At 41.3% G+C, this 24985-nt stretch overlaps 2 protein-coding genes across 11 annotated transcripts; one reads left to right on the top strand and one right to left on the bottom strand.

The window, feature by feature from the left end:
* Window positions 1-2113: 2113 nt before the first annotated feature.
* On the bottom strand, window positions 2114-11701 carry si:dkeyp-97a10.2. Of its 9 annotated transcripts, none has more exons than XM_031314348.2 (6): window positions 11412-11701; window positions 7741-7803; window positions 6794-7159; window positions 4841-5080; window positions 2811-2907; window positions 2114-2502 (listed from the first exon to the last, which is right to left on the bottom strand). In XM_031314348.2, the coding sequence occupies exons 1-6, from the start codon at window positions 11539-11541 to the stop codon at window positions 2442-2444; spliced, it is 957 nt and encodes a 318-aa protein (XP_031170208.1). In that variant the 5' UTR covers window positions 11542-11701; the 3' UTR covers window positions 2114-2441. The 9 variants fall into 9 exon arrangements, with proteins under 9 accessions (XP_031170208.1, XP_031170225.1, XP_031170199.1 ...); XM_031314365.2 differs by having other exon boundaries at window positions 11487-11699; XM_031314339.2 differs by lacking the exon at window positions 11412-11701 and adding an exon at window positions 8253-8884 and having other exon boundaries at window positions 7741-7919.
* si:dkeyp-97a10.3 lies at window positions 11057-24449 on the top strand. Of its 2 annotated transcripts, none has more exons than XM_031314326.2 (9): window positions 11057-11178; window positions 11410-11467; window positions 16512-16862; window positions 18030-18296; window positions 19312-19599; window positions 19952-20065; window positions 20197-20261; window positions 20422-22245; window positions 22648-24449. In XM_031314326.2, the coding sequence occupies exons 2-9, from the start codon at window positions 11428-11430 to the stop codon at window positions 22675-22677; spliced, it is 2979 nt and encodes a 992-aa protein (XP_031170186.1). In that variant the 5' UTR covers window positions 11057-11178; window positions 11410-11427; the 3' UTR covers window positions 22678-24449. The 2 variants fall into 2 exon arrangements, with proteins under 2 accessions (XP_031170186.1, XP_031170177.1); XM_031314317.2 differs by having other exon boundaries at window positions 22630-24449.
* The last annotated feature ends 536 nt before the right edge of the window (window positions 24450-24985 follow it).

Raw genomic sequence — 24985 nt, 5'->3', positions numbered from 1 at the left:
CTCGGCCCTCGACGTGGTGGCCACGGGTTTGGTTCCAACTTGCGGCCCTTTGCTGCGTGTCGTTCCCCCTCTCTCTCCCCTTTCATACCTGGGCTGTCCTATCAATAAAGGCCTAAACAAACTAAAATCTTAAAAAAAAAAAAAAACAATGGGTGATGAGTACATAATTAACCCTGGTTGTTAGCTATTTTCAGCCACAGACAGACTGACTCCAAATCAACTGCACTGTGACCCAGTGTAATGTTGTGACTCAGTGATGTGTTTTTAGTAGTTTTTGGACAATGGAACAATGGAGCTTTTGTACGTCCAGCTTGGGCCAGCTTCAGTGGAAGCTCCGCGGCTTGCAGGTTCAGCTCCACATGATGGATGTGCCTCTCCTGCACCTCCATCTCCTCTGTAGTCTGATGGGAGGCACGTGAACGCAAGGGGGCACAGGGTAGACTAACAATACAATGGAAGCAGTGCTAATGGGCTTGTGACGGGGGATCTTGGCACAAATCTGGGTGAGGCATGTTCTGCCCTTCTTTTATGCTTAAACTGTCAAAAGTGCTCTTTAGAGGGATATTCTGCACACTGTATGTTTAATAATTTATGTATTGCCTACATTTGCGACTTTACAAACTCACATGAAACTGACATTTGTTTCACATATAGGTGCATTTAGAAGGTGCATATAAACTCAAACAGTCTGTCTTCAGGAGTGAGTGATCTGTATTCCACCCCTATCACTCTACAGTTTTCATTCCATTTTCATAATATTTCATCATTGTCTTTTTCACCTTGGGATATAGCCCCAGGGATTTTTAAGCTGTAGCTACTATTCTTGTATCAGTTTTAAGGTCTGGCAATATTGAAGACTTTTGTAGTTGCAAATAGAGCGTCTTTTTTTTGGACATATTTGAAATTATCGTCTAAGGCAGAAACAATCTTTGGTTAAAACTCTCAGAGGCACACCTAAACTTTCATGGCAGATGTTCAATTGCTTTTTCCTCTCACACCCGATATAACTTGTCCTGCATTTCACCTCTGGTTCCTCTGGTCCCGTTTCCTCCATGTGGTCCGATGTAGATCCACGCAGCATAGCCATAACACTGCTGGAGGTTAGAGGGTTCATTTTTTTATGTGGCGGAATGGGTATACTGTGAAAGTTACCACTGCCAGTGTAGATGATAGTGTATTCAGTGTGAGTGTTATCTTTCACACACAACCTGCCGTTTCTGGATTAACACCAAGAACACTTTAACAAAAAAATGAACAGGGATCCTAGGAGACACAGTAAATCACTGAAGTTGTATCCACACTGGGAACATATTGAACTTAAACCAGAACAAATCAAGACGTATTTTAGGACTAAATAGGCAACAACTGATCAATGTAAAGGATTTAACATTGATTTCTATTACATGCACAGAGCCACCAAAAGTATTATTATTATAGTGCTGGAAAGAAAATGAACCAAACACCAAGAAATGATCTCCAATAAATAATCAAATTCCAGTTCTATATTTCCATTCTTGCAGGTGTTTTGTATACTTTCATGTGCCATATACATGTTTTGTCTATTACTGAGTGATAGAGAGTTGGTTATATTCACTGGCACCCCAAGAGATACAAAACAAATACAGACTCTTTTTTTATCTTTACTCTTGTGTACTTGTGTATGTTTACAAGATGAATTACTGTGTTGTACTTTCTACATTTTAGGACTGTTTGGGGACTTGAGGTCTTTCACCGCTGATACTTTGTTTCTTCCCGGCATGAGGGACAATGTGACTAATTTGACAGTTAGTCAAGATACTTTTAAGAATCCATTTGCCTTGTTACTTTACTAATTCATTTTTACAATATGCTCTAACTCTTGCTCATGCCTGTATCTCATTTTTTTCAGATTTTTAATTCCTATCATTGAATTTGTTGTCCAATACTGTTTTCACGGTTTCATAATTGCCAACGCCTGTCTTCAACCTTTGTTGAAACTAATCCAACATCTACTGTAATAGTTGATGAGACAAAGGATAATAGAGAACACAACTCCATCCTAACCTTATGAAAAAGTTAAGCCCTGTCAAAACAATTTTCAAACCAAAATATCTGCTGAATCAGTTTTGTCACATTCTTTGAAGGGATTTTATTATGAAGGCAACATTTGACGGTACATTGCTATACAATGCACAGCTGATACAAGATAATTACTTTATTAAATACACAGTGTCAGGTGCAGCCCAGCAGGAGGCAGTGTAAAGACATTGCTGGCACTTCAAGCTGAATATCAATTTTTAGATATTTTTTATTTGCCAGCGAGCAGTTCACTGGCCACATTGTTCCAATGCAGTGTAAGGTCATACTGCTCACAGGACAGGAAGTTCCAGCCTCACAAGTCCAGTCAATTTCCTGTTCTCCTCTCTGAGTAACATAAGTGTATCTTGGGCCTTTTTTTCCGTTTAGATGGTGTCATCCAAATGATCGTGCAGCCTCTCTCCTCTGTTACTATACCTGCGTCGCCTGAAAAGAAACAAAGTGTCCAAGTTAAATCAAACAGCAGTGACAAACTGGACACTGGCTCCAGTAAACATGACAATGGTTTTGTCAGAAGACACAGCCTGGACTGTCATGCCTCATGTGTGTCACTTAGGATGCTATTGCTAACTGTGTAGCATTTTGATGTTTTCGTCTTGTACCCTTCATTTTTCTTTGCCCTTTACAACAGTTCCTACCAGTGTCTCATTTTCCTCTCAGTGTATGGCTTTATTATCACAGCCTGAAATGAGATTTGTGTCTGTGGCCGCCAGTGTCTGTGTGCATCACTCTACCTCCACAGCAGATATGCCAGCACTCCTCCAAACAGCAGCAGGAGGAGGGAACACACTACAGCCGCTGTTGTCCCTCTGCCCTCTGTCTCACAAGGTGCTGTCAGCCAGGAAAAAAGACACCAGATAAGAAGGGCAACATCATCTGACATGGCTCCCTTGCAACAAGTCTGTACTGTCATGAAACTGACTGGAACAGCAACAGCTAACAGGAGGAATCCTATCCTGTCTTTGGATCATCACGCCTCTTGGCAGATACGAAGAATTGCATTTGTCTCGCCTGTTTAGCAACAGTGGTAGCAGCAGTAGTGACGGTAGTGATTTATTGATCGCACTGTGGAAAATCCTTTATCACTGAAACACCACCGGTGATACAATACACACGAACAAAGTGCAATCAGGACACGGCTCAAGACAGACACAAGGCAGGGTATAAAGAAGTCTGATTTGTGAATATCCATGACACAACACAGTGAGCTGAAGATAAATAAGATGTCAATAGGCACAGCCACCTTCTCATCCAATCAACTAGCTTAGACAAATAAGCATTAAACAATTGTAACGATCTCATAATCTTCCGTGGTGAGATAAGTATTTAGTAGGGGTGTTGAAAATGAATCACTGCATCGATGCATCGCGATGCGGACCTAGACGATTCTGCATCGATGCAGTGACAGACCATTATCGATTATTGCCTGATGATGTTACTTGTTGATTTTCCGGCTGCTGCTTATTTAGTGTTCAGACTCCGCTACATTCAGGTGCCTTTTTTTAAGAGCAGATACAATAAAAAGAGGAGTTCATATAAATCTGACTTGAATTTGTCAATGAAAACCATGTGTAGCAATATATAACAGTAGTGAGGAGGTGACGCATCGTGATGCATCGGGATATTGAATTGATTGGAATCGTTGACAGGATAATCGTAATCCAGTTGAATCGTGAGGCCAGTGAAGATTCCAACCCCTAGTATTCAGGTATTTTTTTATGTAAGTAAAAGTAGCAATACAGCAGTGTGAAAGATTTTACAAGTCAAAGTCTTGCATTCAAATATTTTACTTTAGTAAAAATACAGAAGTATTATCAGGAAAATGTACTTAATCTTAATTAAGTAGTAATTAGGCATCATTGGAGAACATCACATTAGGGCTAAATTGTTATATTTATTATATTACTGCAGGTCATTATTACTGATATATTAAGGTGTATGCAGTATTTGTCATTTTGTAACTGGGACGAAATGGAGTAAATTCTACTACTTCACATATAGCTGGTTAGTTTAATCCATGACAATGTGTGATATGCATCTATTTTATAAGCTGTCACGTTAATGTAGTGGAGCAAAAAGCCTGATTTTATTCTGGAATTTAGTGGAGTCGACGTAGCATACAAAAGAAATACTCAAGTAAAGTAACTACTTCACAATTGTATTTGGGAGCGTTTTCAACAAGCTGTACGCAACATTGACTTATTATCACATTTAAAAAGTTGATATGGCAAACTGTTTCCTATTTACACATCCAGCAGACACGGAGCAACATTCTCATTCTCCACCAATTCCTGAGGGAAATATCTTTCTCTTCAACTGCTAAACGCATCACTATGTTCACCGGCTAGCTGCTACCTTTGTGTGTCTGTCATTTGGTGTTTGACAGGTCGTGTACAGAGGTTGTTTTTTTTTTTTTTCTTCAGAGTTTTGTTTCCTGAAAACTGGAAACAATGCTAATATGAATCTGTGAACCAAAACAATAATGCTGTGGGGCTGTAAAACCAAAACAATGAGCGGAAATATGCTTCGTAGAGCTGAGAGAAACTAAAAAAAGTTATGGGTTTGTCACTACAAGTGAGCCCTTTCCTATTATTTTTAATATTTGTTTTCATTGTTAATAATTGCTAATAAAAATATTGATTAGTGCAGTTTTAAGTAAGGTGAATAAATTTGACTTTGCTATCACAAACTGTACTCTAGCTGTGCATTTCTAAGAATTGTTTCTTATAGAAGAACAGAGAAAAGATATGTTGTCAATTGGTACCTGCAGTGTAGGTGGCCGAACTGTGACCCAGCTTGTTGCTGACCATGCAGGTGAAGTGGCCACAGATAGGAGTCTTGGTCACAAACAATGTCGTTCCATCTTTGGAGACTCTTCCCACAGTCTCCGTGATGGCGACTCTCTCATGGAGCCAGTTGAAGTGGGGGTCTGTCCCCCAGGCCTCGCCACAAACCAGCGAGGAGTGGGACACGTTGATGCTGACTGAGACGTGGTGCACTGCCTCTGTAGAGACAGATGAGAGAAGGAGAGGATAAGGATGAAAAGAGGTGACAAGGATGGAGGTAAAAAACTCAGAACCGGATTAGAAAGAGGAGCTGCGGGCATCTCTCTGTTAAGAAATAAGAATAATGGCACATGGCTGTCCAAGGACGTCTAAGACAAAGAATCATGAGAGACGTTTAATGCAGTCAGGAGAAACTGGCTCAGTTTCAGAGACAATAATGAGACCGGAGAGTCAGGCGTAATGTCGGAGTATGGAATGATAGAAAGCCCTGGAAGCTGAGAGAGCAGATGTAGAGAAGAGTGGAGCTGATGAATTGATACTGTTAGAGCAGACAGATGAGAGTAAAAGCATAGAAGCTTTGACAGAAAACTATAAAGCTAAGACAAGACCGGAATCATCTAGAAGCACAGAAACAAAAGGAAGACCCAGCCAGCAAAGCCCACAGGCAAATTTAATTTCAAGTGTTTCATGATTAAATGAGACATCCACAATCAGAAAGAAACAATGCCTGCTGGTGTGGAATTAAAACACATTCATTAAAACGTTGGTAATTGTTGGCGCAAACACTATCATTAATATACGGAGATTTTTTTTTTAAGACCGCATATCTACATGAACTACCTCTGTAAGCTTTTCAAAACTTATAACCTTTTTCTTGCCTATTGTGGAGGACACAATAATCTATAATTAGGGCTGCAATTAAAGATTATTTTCATTATTAATTCATCTATCAGCTTATTTTTTTGCAATTAAGCAATTGTTCAGTCTATAAAGTATCAGAAAATAAGGACAAATGAAAATGCAAGTTTCACAGAGCCCATGTTGTGGTCTTTGAATGATTTATTTTGTCTGAAAAACTGTCAAAAAAGCCAAAGGGATTCAACAGGGAATGTTGTTCCCAGTGTTGTTCCTTTGAAACTCAACTTTTCAGCCAACATAGATAAAAAAAATGCTTTAAATTATCTGTTGATAAAGATGATATAATATGATTGAAAACTACTAAATGGACCTTGAGGTGAAATGGTTTTGGCGACAAACAAAAAACTTGCAAATCTTCTAATTGCAGAAGGTTTGCTGGAACCTTCAAATGTTTCAATTGATGAAGAGTTAGTCCTGCTCACCGCTGTCTCCGCTATCTATTTTGCAAAGGGCACCTTCGTGCATCTGGGGCTTAGCGCCGCCCAGGACGATTGTGATTGGTTAAAAGAAATACAAACAAGCCAGAGTGTTTTTTTCTCCTATCACCGAATAGATCAGCGGTGTAGCTAGACCATACTGCAGCGCTGAAACAGCACTTTGGAGATAGGTCTGGCAATGCGAGACTACTTAAAGAGCAACATCACTTTCCATTTTAGCCTCTAAACATGCGCCCCTTTCACAAATGATGCCTCCCAATTCAGGGGCGTGTTATACATGTCATAGATTTGTTGTTACGGATTTCTTCTAGACAGAATTGTTGGGGAAAAGACACTCCTGTACTTCCACTACAGAATGGGACATGCTTCAATTGATAGCGTAATAAAGTGACTGTATGCATTAATTTAAAAACAAATCAAGGAACTCTTTAAAACCATTGATGGATTATTAAAAGTGTTGATTAGTTTTCGGTCAATTGACTTATCGGCAAATTGACTAGTTGTTACAGCAATATCTATAACATTAACTTAAGACTTCACAATGAATTCCCTCACATGCTGCGTATCATACTGTACCATATTTCCTGACGATGCATTGTGCACTGGTCTTGGCACCTTTGTGATCCGTCACAGTCACAGTGTACACGGCGTCGTCCACTCCGCTGTATCCATTAATTTGAAGTGTTGTCTCCTGCTGCTCCACGTTCACATGGACATTTGGCCTCATACCAGCACACTTGAGGCTTCTGCCAGGGCACGTGGCCAGTGTCACTCTCTCGGGGGAGATTCCAGTTTCGGGCTCCCACTCCCAGGTTACCACAGAGACCTCTTCCAGGGGTCCCTGCTCGATCTGAGCTTTCAGAACCAGACTAGAGTCTGGCATTACATGCACAGGCTCCTTATTGAGGATGTGCACTGACATACACTGGAGCCCACATGGCACTGAGGACAGAGATCGGACCATTTGTTACTGCTTTAGAATGGTGCTTACGTGCCTCATACAGTTTGTATTTCTATTCAGATCACACCAGTATGATCTACAGTGTTTCATGTTCATCAGTTTTGACCTTTTGGCTTTTGGAGGGTTTGCATTGTTTGGGAAGAACGGTAAGCTAATAAAACAAACAATGGCATGATACTTCATCCCCGTCCTCAGCAAGTACTTGAATATGTATGGCTGCTTTCTTTCAAACAATGTCAAGCAATGATTTATAGCGCATGACAGCCATGCGTAATGTGATATTCATCAAACCACATCAATATCTTAAAATCTGTGTCAAAACAGCAGTGGACCTGGTACGCCTCCGTGCATTCACCACATGGAGAATTAATCACACGTCTTAACTTGATAGACAAAGGATGAAGGAGATGTAAATAATGCAAGTGCGGCATTAATGAAAAAGGCAGATTACAAGAGTTATTTTGCATTTGTGTCAGTTTGCAATGCCGAAAATATTCAGTTTTTCTTCCTGTAGTTTTAAACAGAAATCAGTAGGATGGTGGGTTACAACAAAAAGCCTTACTCAAGTGGAGAAGCAGCAGGGCAACCTTCCAGCTCAGGAAATACTGTCGATCCATAACACCTACTGATGTAGACAGAGAACACAGAGAGAGGAATTTGTCCATGACCTCAGCAACAGTCCGCCATTTCCTCTGCACTTGTGCAGCAGGGGTGCCACTGCAGCAAGAATAACAACACCACCTCCAGAGAAAATGTGAAATTAAAATGAGAGCAAAAAACAATTAAAGCAGCATGTCCCTCTATTAAAAAAATGTATTCCAAATGTTAAGGGTATTCTTTCTTCCTTAATTTATTTGTGAAATACCCAAAGAACAACAGTATTGGCATTGCAGACTCCAATAAAAGCACAACTTGGAACTATATACGGACGGGTCTACTGCCAAAACTAAATTGAACCCCCTCAAGCACAGCTGCTACAACAAAACACACAGAGAAGAAGCAGTGATAGCCGTGCAGGAACACAACCCAACCTGCATGCATTAAATATAACCTGGAATTCCCTTTTCTGTTTACCTTGAAGTCATCCACATCAAAAGGCCCCAGAGTGGGATTCACCTACCTCTCCAAAATTAAGACAAAAAACGCAGTTGAGCCAGAGCTCCTCCACTTCACTTTCTTAAGGTTAAGGTACAGCGCAATTCACTGTGCAGGTAGATTTATGGCACAAAACAAAACAATATCTTCAAAGCAGTTGCCATTGCATTGCGAGCAATAATCTATTTAGTGACGCCAGTTCCTAGATCTACAGCTGTTGCTGCAAAATATCAAACAAGAGTGAAGCTAAATGTTTCAGGACTTTCTTCCCCTTTCTGCTCTGCTTGTTGTCTGCCTGTCAGGTCCAGTCAGTGAGTCACGTAGGCAGTTTTCTCCCCTCCCCGATTCAGCCACTTCCTGTACAGTGAAGTTAACTTTCCATTGTAAAACCAACAACCTGCTCCGCCTCCGCCTTCTCTGACCTATGTCCAAACACATGCTCCCAATAACAATACAACATGTTTCAATTTTGATTTCCACACCCCTGTTGTTGTACTGTTTGTAAACAGAGATAAAATGCAGTGGTATTCTTTTGAAAGGAAACCAGTGACAATGTTGAAACTCATTATAAAATGGGCTTTGTACTGCAGGCTTCTTATCCAGCATGCACACTATATGCCCTGCAGACATAATACATTTCCCTGGCTTTGGAATGTAAAGCAGAGTTAATACATGAATTACTCTATTCTTATTTATTTTTCAATAATTGTCTCTCGCAGGCAACTGATAAACACCTTCAAACAAGTAAATGGGAAATGCCAATGATTTTAACTTTGTTCCACTGGGAATATTCGGTGTCGGTGAAATTGGAGAAAAAACATGAAATGCAAAGTCTGCTTCATAGACAATATCAGTCACATTAAAGTTCAAATTCTGGCCTTTCTAACACATACAAATCAGAATTTCAACCTCAGCTGGTTGCAAGAACTCTCAGAAAAAAACTCCTCTGGCCGAACAAGATTACGTAATAGGATTAAAAGCTCCAGAAGAGCACTAAATAGACTTTGAGATTGTTAGGCCTGCTGCTACTAGGTAGCTTCTCTGTCTCTCCTCTCTCCCTCCCCTCTGTCTGTCCTAATTGCAGGAGTGGAGTCTGGTGTGCGGGAGTCAGGATTCCAGCTGCCTCTCATCTACCACAATCAACCTCTGCTTCATATACCCGGTCAATCCTCCACTCTGCGTCAGATCATAGTCAAGACGACCACAGTTAGGCTTGCTCCTGACAAACCTTGCTGCCTGTTTAGTCATTTGTATGTTTGCCTGTCCTGATCCTTTCTCTTGTGCCTCAGCTGCCATTGGAACCTGACTCCTGCTATCGCTTCACTCCTGCCATCCACCAGACCAGACAACCACCACTGGATCCCACCACTAGCCGGCCAACTGTCTTCCTCTGACGGACCCGTTCCTTCCCGGAAACCACTGGACCTGTTCTCCACCCTGGAAACCTGGACTTGCTTTTCCCCTCGGAAACCTGGGCTTGAGTACTTTAAATAAACCCTGTTAATTCACACTCCTGGCTCTGCGTTCTGTCTGCATTTGGGTTCTGTTCACCATTCAAACCTAATATGGTGAAATATAACCGAGAGGAGATTGTTTTGTCAGTTACACTCCTCTTTTACACTACTAGAGCAGTGAAACATAATGACCTCACTTATTCAGGGGTTAGATCTGCGGTTTCTCACTTCATGAAACGCATCCTGGGGCACAGATGTAACGAGTGATTTTAAAACTGATTTATAAATCCATTTGTATTTGCAGAGGCAGGTTTATGAATAATCATGGAATCACAGCTGTGGCTCCCACTGAGTTCTTTGACTACAGAGGAGTGCGGTTAGCTGGAATTAACCAGTGGGTGGCACTAATACATCAACTGAAAATATCAATACTTTGTTCCCACTTTAGCCTCTTTTTCTTGAGCATGCTTCTGTTTCCATTTGCAAAATTTGTGTCTGGTTTTGCATTAAATGAATCCATAGCATTGCACATATGAGCCAATTAAGCAAACAATTGTAATTTAATCAACCACTTCATCAGATCCTAACACTGTAACCATAGCAAATAAAAATGACATTCAATCATTAAAAGTCTAAAGGAAAATGACCATGCTGAGTAAATGAAAAGATATTCTCTGAAAAGTGATCTGGTCTCTGCATACCTGCTATCAGTGTGACATTGTCTCATCAATTTGAATTTCATTAATATTTCAAGTTTAAATCCACTACATTTATACTTTGTAGTATGTGGAGCGTACACATCTTATACCTTTTGTTTATGGTATTTGCTCCTTGATACTTACTGTAGTGTTATCATTGTGTAGGTGGAGTATTGGAAAGAATCAAGGCACATATATTCAAGTACTGTACTCAATTGAGGTACTTATTTATGGTTAATGCTATTTTATACTATTATACTTGTAATTTAATTTACAGATTACATTTTATTACAGATATGACACTGCATTGATTAAAAATGCACCAGCACATTAAAATGCTCTGAATTTAAGAATTTACTTAAGCAAAAGTAATGCAACAATGTAAAAATACTCCATTAAAATGTATTTATTTAAAACCCTACACACAAAAAAGTACTATCAGCAACATGTACTTAAAAAAAATACTTGTTCTGCAGACAAATGCCAGTTTAATCTTTGTTTTGTAAAGTTCATCATGTTTTTATGTTAAATTGTAACGTCTGAAAAGTTACTAGTAAATACAGCTCTCGTCTCCAGGCTGCAGCCATACACTCTTGGACCTATCGCAGGCTGCGGGCTCTTTAAGAGAACAGGTGATTGTTACCTTGACAGGTAATAGTGGAGAAACAGGAAGTAGCCTCATTTGTTAGCGAGCACAAACCGACACGGATCCTTTTTTCAGCATAAACATGAAGGCAAAGGGAAAATACTTTGGTAAGTTTCATACAGTTTACTAGTCTTATCACTGCTGAGGAAAGAATGTTAGGCTAAATGTTTGTTTTTGTCAGGTAGGCTAGGCTATAATCTGAATTGAATAGCATAATGTTATAGCACAGTAATAATGTGTACAGCCTTTATTGGAGAAAGTTGGTTAATAATAAACCTGTTTAAAATCCTCATACAAAAAAAATAGTTTGTATATTAAACAGTTCCATCTCTCTGCAGACCTGCCTGACTGAAGACATGAGACAACCGTTGCTCCTTATCAGTCTGTCGCTGGCAGGTAAACAAACTGCACTCACAGTTTCTTCTCCTCCTGCTCCGACAGTGACGTTCCAATGGTTCAAACAAGCTCATAAACGTCTTTAAAGAAGAGTATCGGTTGTCTTGTTCTGTGGGAAAAAAACAGGCGAGGGAGGGGCAGCTGTGGTATTCTAAACACGTATATAAAACAATTACACTTCAAGCAAAAAGCTCGCCTTAAACCTGCGCGGCTGCATTCCCGTCTGTGCACTGACTACTGAGCCCTGATGCCTTCACGGGCTCCTACCAGGCTCGTAGAACTGATTGCTTTTGGTAATTTTGAATGACTTGGAGGTCATTGTTTCTCGAGGCCTGTTTGTATGCCAGCCAGGGGCGGATTAGCCATCTGGCAATTCTGGCAAATGCCAGAGGGGCAGATTATTTTTTTTAATATACAAATAAATTGTCTATACAGGATGACAGCGCATAGGACAGGTTTTTATCGCTTGCACGATTTCACTATGGTTATAATAATAATAATAATAATAATAATAATAATAATAATAATAATAATAATAATAAATATGAAGCATTTGGCCAGTCGGCAACGGCCGTCGCGTTAAATAGTAGTCTAATTCGGTGTTTTGGTACAGTTGGTTTTAACGCCTGACGCGAAGTGTAGGCCTATAGGAGTAGGCTACACATGACAACCCTGAACAAGCAGCGTCGTTCTGCTCCGTCTTTCTGCTGTGCCCCATTCATGTAGTGTTTTACACTATGTAGGTTAAACTCTGCAATTAATCCGCGGTTCACATATATGCATGAACTGTGGTGGTCCATTACACTGTAGGCTATATTCAACATTACTGATAATTTTTGATCAATAGAATGTAGAAAACATTACACTTCACAACATTTTGTATCCATAACATGATTGTGTTATTGTACAATTTAGCAGTAAAAGCAGTAGCCTCTGTAAGTCAATCCTACATTTTTCAACTTGGGAGCAAACCGTGCTCCTTGGGGGAAAAAAAGTGACCATAATGTTCATGCTATTTTAAACAACTGGACCTTGGGGTCAAGTGTTGTCGTATCCGGCCCATGTCCCAGATGTGAAAGCCCCCTTACTGGACTACTGAATATAATAATATTCCATTATATGTTGTATTTTGAATTGTTACCTGCCACCAGAATTTTGTGATTTGTGTTTTTACCATAAATTGGTGCCTAAAAATGTATCAGAATGCAGGAATTGAAGCCTTTTACCCTCAAAACTTTGTGTTCCCCCAAAGGCCAATTCTAAGCAAGGAAAAACCCTGAAGTATAATCACAGCCATAAAAACATATTTTTTAAATTGCAGAATTAGAGAGTTAAAACAGATGAAAAGATGGAGAACCAGACAGACAATATGTACAGTGTTAACAGAGAGAAACACGGACAATCAAACAGACAGTGGCAACAAAGAACAACATACTGTAGAGAATGACAGTATACAAACGGCATAAACAGGCAGTATGTGCAAATTTGTTATAAACGTGTGCTCTTTAAAAAGTAGTAAGCATTGTTTGCCAGTTACTTACATTAAATGTTAAAAAATCTGTTACATAAGGTACTGCTTATATTATTTCACCATCTGTACACAAATGTAATTAGTGAATGTCCGTGGGTGGGGCTGCATCATGGATGTATTAAGAGAAGGGCTGCATGGGTGTGATAATGTGGGCTGGTGTGGCTACAGTGCCAGGGCTGAATTTTTGTCCCAGTCCGCCCATGATGCCATTTGGTAATTTGTCGATAGGGATGGGCCGTACTGCAGTTTTTAAATACAGTTATGATGAGGTTGTTGCTCATGCGTGAACAATAGGCCAACTGCCAATAACGATACTTGGCTATTGTTTATGAAAATATGTAGGCCTTATTATTATTATTATTATTATTATTATTATTATTATTTTTCAATCCTAATCAGCCTGCTTTTAATGAAACAAATCACAGGGCATGCATAACCACTGTGTTACAACATAATGAAAATAAACAGAATTACATAAATATACTACAATCAAGATAACCCAAACTTTTACTCTTTCAAGAGAATGTTTAATCGGTGTAATACATAGATATACTACATAGATATGAAAAGTAGTCTTGTCATTGGCATAGGATGCACACTTTAAAAATAAAGCTGGTGCTTTTCTGTTTTCATTATTATTAATAAATCCCATGAAAAGAAAACCAAACCAAAACCAACAATGATTTCATCCTACTAACTAAGTTCTGTCTGTGTATCTGAAGCCTAATATATCTTATTCCTCTGTGCCATGGACATTCACTGCTGTCCAAAAACAATTAAAAAACATGAGCAAATATGTATTACCCCGCAGATGAAAATACTCCCCAACAGATGCACTATTTATTCCTGTTTGAGTAACAACCACAGTGGCCAGCTGCTGGAAATTTCCCTTGAAGAAATGTATTTGTGAGTAGTTTTTAAAGACTTCAGTGACAATCTTGCATACCGTGTATCAAATGAGTAGTGTATATATTGTGGTATCAATTTTCCTATCCAAAATTAGATCGTTACTCCCTACCCTGGTATAATACAGGGTTTCATGCATAAAAATGATCTACTTTAGGTGTTTGTGCTGCACAGTAAATTAGCACTAGGAATGTAAATGATATTTTAATATGTTCATTAACTAAGGCCGGTCGTTCATGCATGAAAGATAATAATTAAAGTAAGGATCTGCAACATTTTCATATCATTAAATATTAATTTTGCAGCTGTCTATCTGCAATTGATATTACAAAATATTAATTCAACCTGCAGAGTTCAGTCTATTCTAAACGCCTGCGGTTTGGTGGACGTGTCTCTGACAAATGTCCTTTGGTGCACAATATTTTACATTTTACATTTTCAGGAACAGCGGTTAGTTTGGAACAAATAGATTGTTAGAATGAACAGTTAGAGCCATTAGACCCACCTATCAGTTGATCTCTGTGGTTTATCATCAGTTCAATGTTACTACAGCTGTTGGCAGTACTTCTGGGCCATTGTTCATTCAACGTACATATCTGCAACTAAATCATTTTATAAGTTACATTGTAATTATAGTTATACATTATATGGGTGTGCATTGGCACTGCCCTCACAATTCGATTCGATTACGATTCACCAGGTAACGATTCGATTCAATTCGATTCTACGATGCATTGCGATGCATCAAAATTCTACTGCACACAACAAGGCAAATTCTTCATCAGTCATGAGGCAATACAAGCAGTCAGATATTGAACAACAGATTTTATTGGCTGCTATGTGTGTATTTTCACTCTCCTGTATCTTTGACATAAATGCCATTAAATAAAATAAAATTAAATGGTACAGGGTATTGGATATGGCATTTTCAAACCTGAAAAAGAAAACATAAATCACTGCTTTCAGTGCTTTGAATGAGTGATGATTTGTTGTTGTTGAAGCCAACTCAGGATGCCAACGATCAACATGGTTCGTGAAGTTAGTTGTATTGCCAACGTGCTTGATTTTAGTGTGGCAGGTTTTAGTGACATAATCGATTATGGCACTTTGCCGCATCGATGCTGAATCGTGCATGCCCCGCATTGCGATGCATTGCCGAATCGATTATTGTTGACACCATTATTAAACATGACTCTTACAGTCCTACATACAGCTTATTTGAATTACTCTTAAACAATCCAACAGCACATGAAGGCATCACTGTGCTGTATTACTCATGTGTGTTTCTCTCTTCTGACTCATGCCTCTTTATCTTTCTGTCTCTGCTGAAAAAGCAACAAGGCCAGTGGTATTTTTAATCAGGTACCAAAACACTTTTTGATGTCTATAACAACTCAGTGTGGGAATCTGAACGCAATCCATCTCGCTGTTGGCTCTTGTCATTTTATACTTCGCTTTCCTGTGAAAATCGTGTAAAGGCAGTCCAGCGAGACTGATCAGGACCATATTGATTTGATTCACTGTAATTCCTTGGCCAGAGCATTCTTGCGGGGTAGCTTCATATGCCAGTAAAAGGGCATTGAAAAGTCTGCTTGAATCTGGAATACCAACACAAACAAGGGGAAAGGACTGGCAGCCAAATACAAAAACACAGTTTTTTTCGTCCCATGGACAAACAGTATACAACAGTTTAATGCCTGTAAAATCAATTATTCTTTATAACATTGTTTTTGAAAAATTGCCTGATTCTTGGGAAGAGAGACAGCAAATATGATTTCAACACGGCTTACGTTAAGTCAGGCTAACAAAAACACAAAATAGATGTTTAGCTTAGGATCACTTAAAATCCAAAAAACATGGGGTGAAATCTACAAGGGAGAATATAGTGTGTACCTTACTAATAGGTTTTTACCCCCTGAGCCCAGTCTGTGTGTATCTATAGATTTTGTTCTCTGCAGTGGTGAAAGAAGCATTCAGATCCTTTGCTGAAGTAAAAGTACCAATACGTTGATATAAAAATACTCTACAAGTAAAAGTCCAGCATTGAAAAAGTACAAGTATTATCAGCATAATGTCTATAAAGAATCAAAAATAAGTATTTGTTCTGCAGAAAAATTGCCATTGTGACAGATTATTACATACAGTATGAAATTATTACATTGTCAATACTGATGCATCAATGTGTGTATGCACCATTTTACTGTTGTAGCTGTCTAATGTGAAGCCAATTAAACTACTTTAAATACACAGTTAGGTAGTTTAATCCTGTGGTGCCCAATCTAGGTGTCGGGCCCCCTCGAAAAGGTCACGAGATAAATCTGAGGGGTCGTGATCGTCGATGCATTATTCATGATATGACAATTTGACAACTCATACTCATTGACAACTGTAAAAAGGGCTTCACACTAGCAAAAAAACAAGCCAAGAAGTTTGGGGAACACTGGTTTTGGAAACATGGTTGAGTAGAAGTATAAAGTAACAGTAATAAAATGGAAATACTTAAGTAAAGTATATATGTAACTCAAAATTGTACTATAGCACTTGAATGTATACATGTACCTAATTACTTTCCACTTCTGGTTGTCTCTCTGGTTATTTTCTGTCCAGTCCTCCTCTCTGCCAATGTGCTGGCTCAGGGCCCGGTGCAGATCCAGTTCCTGACAGACCCGGTGCTGGTCCAAACTGGTACTGAGATAGTGTTCACGGTGCTGACAGTGCCCCAGGTTTTTTCCATGCAATGGCAGTACCAAGGAGGAGTCACTGTGGGTACTTGGACCGGAGGAGTCCCATTTGTTAACCCAGGGACCCAGTTCCAGGGCAGGGTCACCATCGCGGCCACCCAGCTCCGAATCGGAGGCGCCCAGCTCCGAGATGCAGGGAACTACACGGTGGTGGTGACCCCCACTGCTACAACAGGCCTGGCCACTAACTCCAGATCGATACAGCTGAGCGTGTTTGGTAAGAGATAAAGAAGTATGCCTGTGAGTTCACTTAGGAGAAGAAGGAGAAGAAGGAGAAGAAGAAGAAGAAGAAGAAGAAGAAGGTGGGAGGGGTGGTGAAGTGTGCGGTAGAGGATGGTTTTAAGGGAAGCGATAATGTTAAGGAGGAACAGAAGGGAGTGAAGAGAGACAAGAGAGGATTTGGGGAGTAAGAGAATTAGTCTGGGAGGTGTAATGAAATTAGTGACCCATAGTAGGCGAGGTAAAATGAATGAAAAAGGAGGAGGGGATGAAGCTACTGGCTCAGGGCTTTATGCTAATAAAACCCATTTGATATGCAGTGCTCATGCTCTTAGAGTTTTGATGTTGTAGCTGTCTACACATGTAGTGTTACATTTACATACAGTACATCCAGTATTTGCATTCATTTACATCCAGTACTGTAATGAAGCCTGAACAGCTGGGTGTCTCTCTTTATTTTCAGTCATCAGCCCACACTGGGTCTTTCTCATTCCTTTTACCAGCAGCGCTAATAGGGTGTCAGGGTGACCAAATTGTTCGAGGCACTAGTCTATTATTACTGAAAGGTCACATCCTCCAAACTCACAGCAGCTAGTTCATGTCATGGAACATCCGCATCCTTGAGCACGACTCTCAGCCTTCTACTTACTCACTCATAACTTACTCTGGTAATGAGTAGAAGCTGAAATCCTGAAATATAAAATGCCTCGCTGAATCACAGGCAAGCGGAAAGTCTGCAAAAATGCATGTGATTAGAGCTGCGTGGTGGCTGCTCGAATGTTTTTGTTTGTTTGCTGTTGCTGCTGCGGTTCTCTCTTAGTCACAGCCTCCTCCGTCCGCACGCCCCCTCTTCTCCCTCTCCAATTATTTAACTTAGGCTGCCCGCCAAAAGGCATCTCGGCTACCACTCACACCGTCTGCCCCATTATTCACCATCTGTGCCTCTATCTGAATCCTGTCCCTTCTTAGCTCTCACTTGCTTTGATTACAACAAATTATCCTCAACAGAAACATAAAAATGCCCTTTATTGTTCTGTCACTCCAGCTTTTGAAGTGAGCTCTCTCATAGTCTAATGCTCCATACCCACAGTAAAAGTGCCTTTAGAAACCTTTTCTGGGTAATTCTGCAGCTTTTCTGGTAAAACATGTTTTACTCTCCCTGTAGATGCTGTGACCGGGGTGAGTCTGTTTGTTCCCTCAGTGGCGGTGGAAGGGAAGAATGTGTCTCTGATGTGTACGTGGACTGCTGGGACAGATATTACAGTCCAGTGGGGCAAAGGAGGCGCAGCCATCATTGCCGACTCCAGGATCACCATCACAGGTGGCTCTCTGGTCATCAACCCAGCCATACGGGGTGATACCGGGGCGTACACATGTACCGTCAGCAACCCTGTCAGCGCCCAAACCGCCACACAGAGCCTCACTGTCTACTGTGAGTTTGCACTGATCAAGACAAGTGGCAGCTAATCTGCTGTAGCCACTGTAAACAGCAGTAGCTTATCTACTTTATCTACATTGCACTGCACACAGACTGTGCTGAATTGCACCCGAGTTGCACAGGACATTTCTTCCATACGCTTGTTGTACTGCTTCTAGCTTTGTCTTGATCACATCCTTAATTCTAATGTGACACAGTAATAGCCAACACGTCCAATCCCCCCAACGGCATACTAAATTGGCTCCACATGGTTGTTCTCTAACATCAAACATAGTTTTTTTTTTAACCTAGATAAAGAACACACCAGATAGTGGATGTTGTTAAAATCTGCTGGGGCTATGCATGCCAAAAGTGTACGCACTTATAGAAATGTAAGTCACGTCTAATTTTGAGTCACCACTTCCTGTGGCCACAGAAGTGTTAATCACAGACACCAGACTTTGATTTGCTCATGTAACGTGAATCTGTGATATCACAATCACAGGGGCTGTTGCAGTCCTGCAGTCTGATTGAAGCTCCTAGCACTAGAGGTGCAACTAACCCCCACTTATTTTCATTTGGAGATAAATTGTAGAATCACTGACACCAAACTGAGTTGAACAGCAGGCTGCAGTAATGTATCTGTGAAGTGTCTTCTCATTATGCAGGACTTTGAATGCACAATGCCCCAAGCCTGCCAATCAGGTTCCATTATAAATATGACTTGTTGAGACACATGTTTATGCAAGAGGTGGCAGCCATTGGGATTTTAGATTTAACATCCAACCAGAAAGTGCACAGCTCCTTCATTAGCTCAGTCATATGCCGACCGGATCAAGGAGGGCTCATCAAAATGCTTTAGCCAGACAAAGTCATTTAAACCCAAAATTGACAAAATGATAAACCCTTAAGCAGAATATTTCATCTGTGAATTAGAGTCAGCTTTTTTGGAATACAGATTTTTCTTGTTGTACTTGTGAACCAAATGTTTGATGCTTATAACAATGCCCTCTGATCATCAACAAACCAGATGGCCCTGACACCCCAGTGCTGACCATGGAGACCGCGAAAAACTGTGTTGGGGGAGGGAATGTGTTGGTGGGACAGACGGTGCAACTCACCTGCATGTCTGACTCGCTGCCCCCTGCCCTCTTCTCGTGGCAATATGACGGACAGTCGGTCGCGTCCGGCCAGCCGGGCAGCGGGGTGCTCAGCCTTCAGACTTTCTCAACGAATCAGAGCGGCCGGTATGTCTGCACGGCCACAAACGCCATCACTGGAGGCACGTCGCAGCAAGGGACAAACTTGGCTATTGTAGGTGAGTTATGGTGGGCGCTGACCTCTCTGTGACTGATAATGATGACGGTTGGTTTTGGACTCTTTCCCTGTATCTGTCTTCACGACAGGAGAGGGACAGAAAGTATCCTTGGAGATTGATCTGGTGAGAATGTGGGCAAAGTCATTCAGTGACTTTCACACAAATATTCTCCTCCTTTATTTTCATTTCTTTCTCTCTCTGCTGTTACTTTATCATCCTTGTTTTTTTTTGGAACCTTCCCCTCCTTTCCTCAATCACTTTTTTTTCTTCTTTTCCTCCTCTTGTCTGTCTGAGCTCCAGACTCATTATCTTTAGTAATTCTCCCCCTTTGACACCATTCTTTCTATTTCAGCCATATGTCTAAATGTAGGGGAAGTGGTGGGGATTGTGATCGGCTGTTTGGTGCTGATCCTAATCATCGTGCTCCTCATCGTGCTCATAGTCTGTCTCGAGCGAAGGAGGAGGGGTAAGTCTGTGTGTGTGTGTGTGTGTGTGATCATGGACATGTCTGTCCACTATTTTATTGTATATTATGCTGAGTCACACTGTGTTGTTTTGCACTAAAGTGATTTATTTTTGTTATTTCTATTATTACAGCACAACCGAGACAAAATGATACTGCTGTGCATGTGCACAAGACCAACCCAAATCCCAGGCCTATAGTAAGCCACAGTAAAGTTTACATATGATTCACCATTGATTTTGTCTTTATCTTGTCCATGTGATGGTGCTAAAGGGCTTCTCACAAATTAACCCTCTCATTCCATTTTTCCTTTGCTGTCTCTTCTCTCCCTCCCCTCGTTTTCATCTGCTCCCATTAAGCCTCCAGATCCACAACCTAATGGTGCAAGGGATATGGGCCAAGGTCCCGATCCTCCCCTTTATCACTTGAACACATACACACGCCACCCTGGCCGCTTGTACACAGCCCCGCATGAAAGCCGTGGCAACCCACAGACACTGCCGCTGCATAACTCCGACACACACCAACACAATGGTCGTACCCACACAAATGGACTCCTACACAATGCTTCTCAGAACGGCAATTCATACCCACACAATGCTATTGACAACCCTGCTTTCACGCAGACTGATGCTCAGAATGCAAACACACTCCCAAACACACAGCAGCAAAATCCTAACATTGTGATACAGACTGGTGCTGCGCAGGGCGGCGCCCAGCAGCCGGCGGTCCACGTCAGCCTTAACACGCTGCCACAAACTGCCCAGCAAAACAACAATGCGCAAATGCCCACCATTCATGTCAATCTTAACTCGTACCCAATCAACAGCCAACAGGCTCAGCAGGACAGCTCATTTCCTCTTACTAATGCTTCACAAACCCAACAAAACTTGGAACATACAGGGCAATCACATCCAAGAATGCAAAGTGGGCAGTCCTATCCTAGTGACGTCCGGCCGAGTGGTCACATAGAAGCAGATCGCCATTCAGATCCGTCTGGACTTATCCCGACTGGATACACACACGTTAACAGTAATAACACCTCTCAGCGAAACGCCAACACACAGACGTACCAACATGAGCCAGAGCCTCATCGCAGGTCTGATAGAAACTCATGGGACCTCCTCAGAGGGACACCACCGTATCCCAGCGGCACGCTTCAAAGAGGACAGACATCATCTGAGTACACCTCTGACACTACAGACTACACTTCCTATCCTCCCATACGAGAAGGTAGAAGCCCAAACAGATCCAATTCTCGACCTCGGAACCAAACCACTTCGCGGAGCAGAGCTTCACCCAGACAAGATGCACCATCAGTGGACAGACAGACACAGAGCCGTTCAGCTGATCTTCGACGCCCAAACACTCGCAGTGTAACACAGCTTGAGGCTGAAAACCACACACAGAGAAGCGGCCACACACAAAGGCAGAGTGCTCAGCGCGACATCAGAGGTTCGCTTGGTAGCCAGATTGCCCCCAGGCAGGAAGCCACAGACAGCAATAACCCCCAGGCACTGACTCTTATAATCCAGCAGGCCTCTGTCGGCCGCTCTGCTGTGTCACAAGGACCCACGAGACAACAGGGACTGACTGCACCGCGGGGTGCAGATTCAAGAGCTTTGGCTGATCCTAATCACCTTCCGCAGGCACACATGGCCCAGCAACACACAGCAGTACCGATCCAAACACCACCACAAGGCCTGGGCAAACAGACACAACCTGTTATAAATGGAGCCAATCAACCTCGCCAAGGAGGCACTGCTCCAGTCCCGAAATCTTCTGCCCAGAGTAATCCCAGTAACCTAACCCAGGATGCCCTTGCAGCCCACACCGAGAGGGCTCAAACATTTCAGAATCGGAAACAACAGACCCAGGCTGCCCTGCTTCACCCTGGTCCACAGGCACGTGTTGGGGATCAGCACCCACCAATTCCTCCTCCAGTTATCCCCCTCACACAGTTCAAGACCCTCCCCAAAAAGCACACCCAGCACAAATCTCCAACTAGAGGTCCTGAGCCCCCCAGGCCTCCTGTTAACATACCTGTGGCTCAACGACGCACACAAATACAACAGCGGCCCACCAACCATCATCACCATCCTGGAAATGGCCACTTGCATGTCAGTGCACAGAGACAAGCCCGTGGACACGGGCACCCTGCCCACTTCGCCCACCCACAGCAGGTGAGTGAGACACAGCTTGATGGTTTGAATTGGCAGCCAACAGTAGCCATATGTTTATTGCAGCACACGGTTTTCTCTCAGATGTGCACTTACGGCTGTCATGTCATGCTTCCTGTGTACTTGCATGTGTGCAGTATTACATGCCCTGTTTCTACTTGCAACTGTCACCTCAACAGCTTGTGCTTTTGTCTGTAGTGTGCATTTTCTTGAGGGAAGCTTGACAGCACTTGTAAATGGATGTTGCATTTGAACGATTGACAGTCTTCCCGGTGCCATAAAAATGTATTTAGTCTTGAGTGTTTGTGACACTGTGACAGTTTTCAAAAGTAGCACTGTGTGTCTAAGGTTCTGCCTCTTTTTCTGCATGACATGTTGGCAATGAAGGGCTTGTTGTCTTTCCAGCATCAGGATCACAGAGGGAGACCAAGATGATGACAGATGTCAGCAGACTACACTTTACAACTGTCCCGCATCCACAGACACAAACAGTTGACAGACGTGATCCAATATACCACCAAGCAAGACCGACTGCACAAGGTTCTCCTCTCAAAAAATAGCTGTCATAACCTGGTATCTCTGTCCTAAAGTCAGTTTTTTTATGAAAGGAATGAACATGTCTCCCATTGGCATGACACATTTTTTACTTTTTTGAATTGAAGAAATAGAAAGAAATGACAAATTATCTCAGAGGAGGCTTGATTTGCCGTTTTTAAAAATGTACTGAATTAAATAAGCTGCATGGTACTGAATGATTTTTTTAATGTAAAATGCTACCCAATCAACAATCCCTCCACACACACACACACACACACACACACACACACACACACACACACATATGTATTGCACTGTTTTGACTTCTGAAGCACTGGTCATGCATCAAACGTTGCCAAGAGCCTGCTCAGAGTAGACAAGTTCAGTGATCCATAGCTCTTGACCAAGCTCACGTCCCCTCATCCATTCATCATCAAAACTAAACAACACTATCTTAACAAAATGCATTTGAGGTGCTTGCATGAATATCTGTGTCGGATCTACACTAATAGTGACAGAGAGTAAATGAGAATGGACTTGGCTCATGGGAGCAGTGACAACTATGAAAGTAGAAATTAGACAAGGGGTGCTCTTAATGTACATGGAGCTATTTATTTTGCACCTTCTGTTTACAGATGCCTCCTATGACACTTCTCAATTAAGGGGATTCGCCTCAGTGGTGCTCAGAAGTAATGCTCAGCTAACTATGAAGGGGAACCCACAAATGGATGGGTGCTTTATTAATTAAATGCTTTTATGAGAATTAAATGATTTGGAAAATAATCACACCCGGGCATGAATGAGGTCAGCACAAAGACTTGAGCTGCCATGCTTTCTGATGAAAAAGCACAATGTAATAATTCCCTGAAATATGGGAAGTCATTATTACTTTTACAGATAATGTATTTATTGATTTATAATGTTTGTGGTTTTTTTAAAACTCAGGAAATACTTGTAAAAATGGATTATTGTTGCGCCAATTGATATTGATGCTATTATTTATGAATGATTGTTCAATTTATATGGAATTTCAAGGATAAGGCTCTTGATATTCTATATGTTAAGTCAACAAATCCTGAATGAACTGATCCAACTCACAAGGGATATTTCCTCTGTGCCGTAGAGCTCCATTGTTGTCTAATAAATACACATCAATGAGCCACACAGTTGCCCTGGATGACATGGTCCATCATTACCATAAACATGGGCACTGTAGTTTATTGGAGTCGATCGCATAAACGCTATCCTGCTGCTGTAAATTCTCACTGGAGCACCAAATGCGCATTAATCCCCAGCTGAAAATAACATGTGCACTATTTACTGCTGTGTGAGTAACAATTCTTAAAAGCTACAGTGTCCAGCTGTTACAGGAAATTACACTCCAACATATTGAGTCTTGCAACATAAGTGGGACTTGACAATAAAAAAACCTTATACTATAACATCAAAATACAAAAACTCAATATCCAAATTTGAATTCCAACATGAACATCTGGAGCGAGATTTACTTTACTGCCTTGAAAAATGGTGCTGTTTTAGGAAAATGAATGCTTGTATATAGTTGATGTTGAATATTCATGTTAGATGCTACAAGCACAGTATTTATTTATTGTGCTTTATGAATTGTTCCAAGATCTTGTTTTGTCAATGGTAATAAAGATGTTTTGTTATTACCTGTTTTGCATATAACCTGGGTGAAGTCCACTGTTGAACAAAACCAAAAGAACTTCCAAATTCGCCACATTTTCTTATTTCTATCACAGTAGAAGTTGTCTATTCACAGCACAATGCACAATCACAACCTTATGTTGCCTCTTTTTTTCAAAATGAATGCATTCTTTCAAACATGAGGATCTTTTGATTTTCAGTACAAAACATCTCCTGCATGTTGATAGTAAGTCAGACCCCAAAAACACCTATTTATTCTGGTGTTCCTCTGAATCACAGAGCTGTTTGCAGTCTGAGCATATTTCTGCTCACTGTGTCTATAGTGCTAATTATGCATGGCGCCTGTGTACGCCGAGCGTCGTTGTGGATTCTTCTCAGATGAATCTTCCTTGGGCTTGTTGTGGAGGTGCAGAGCGTGTGTTTGGATCACAGCTTCATCAGTCTCCCAATCCCCTGCTCCCACTTGTACGTCACCTCTGATGAACAGCACTGCTGCTCACTATTGGAGACACTTCACGGTAGTCTAGCACTGTAATGA

This window comes from Sander lucioperca, chromosome 10 (genome assembly GCF_008315115.2).
Source record: "Sander lucioperca isolate FBNREF2018 chromosome 10, SLUC_FBN_1.2, whole genome shotgun sequence".
NCBI lineage: Eukaryota > Metazoa > Chordata > Actinopteri > Perciformes > Percidae > Sander > Sander lucioperca.
Note: the sequence above shows the minus strand (reverse complement) of the source record. Positions and strands in the feature narration are given on the sequence as shown.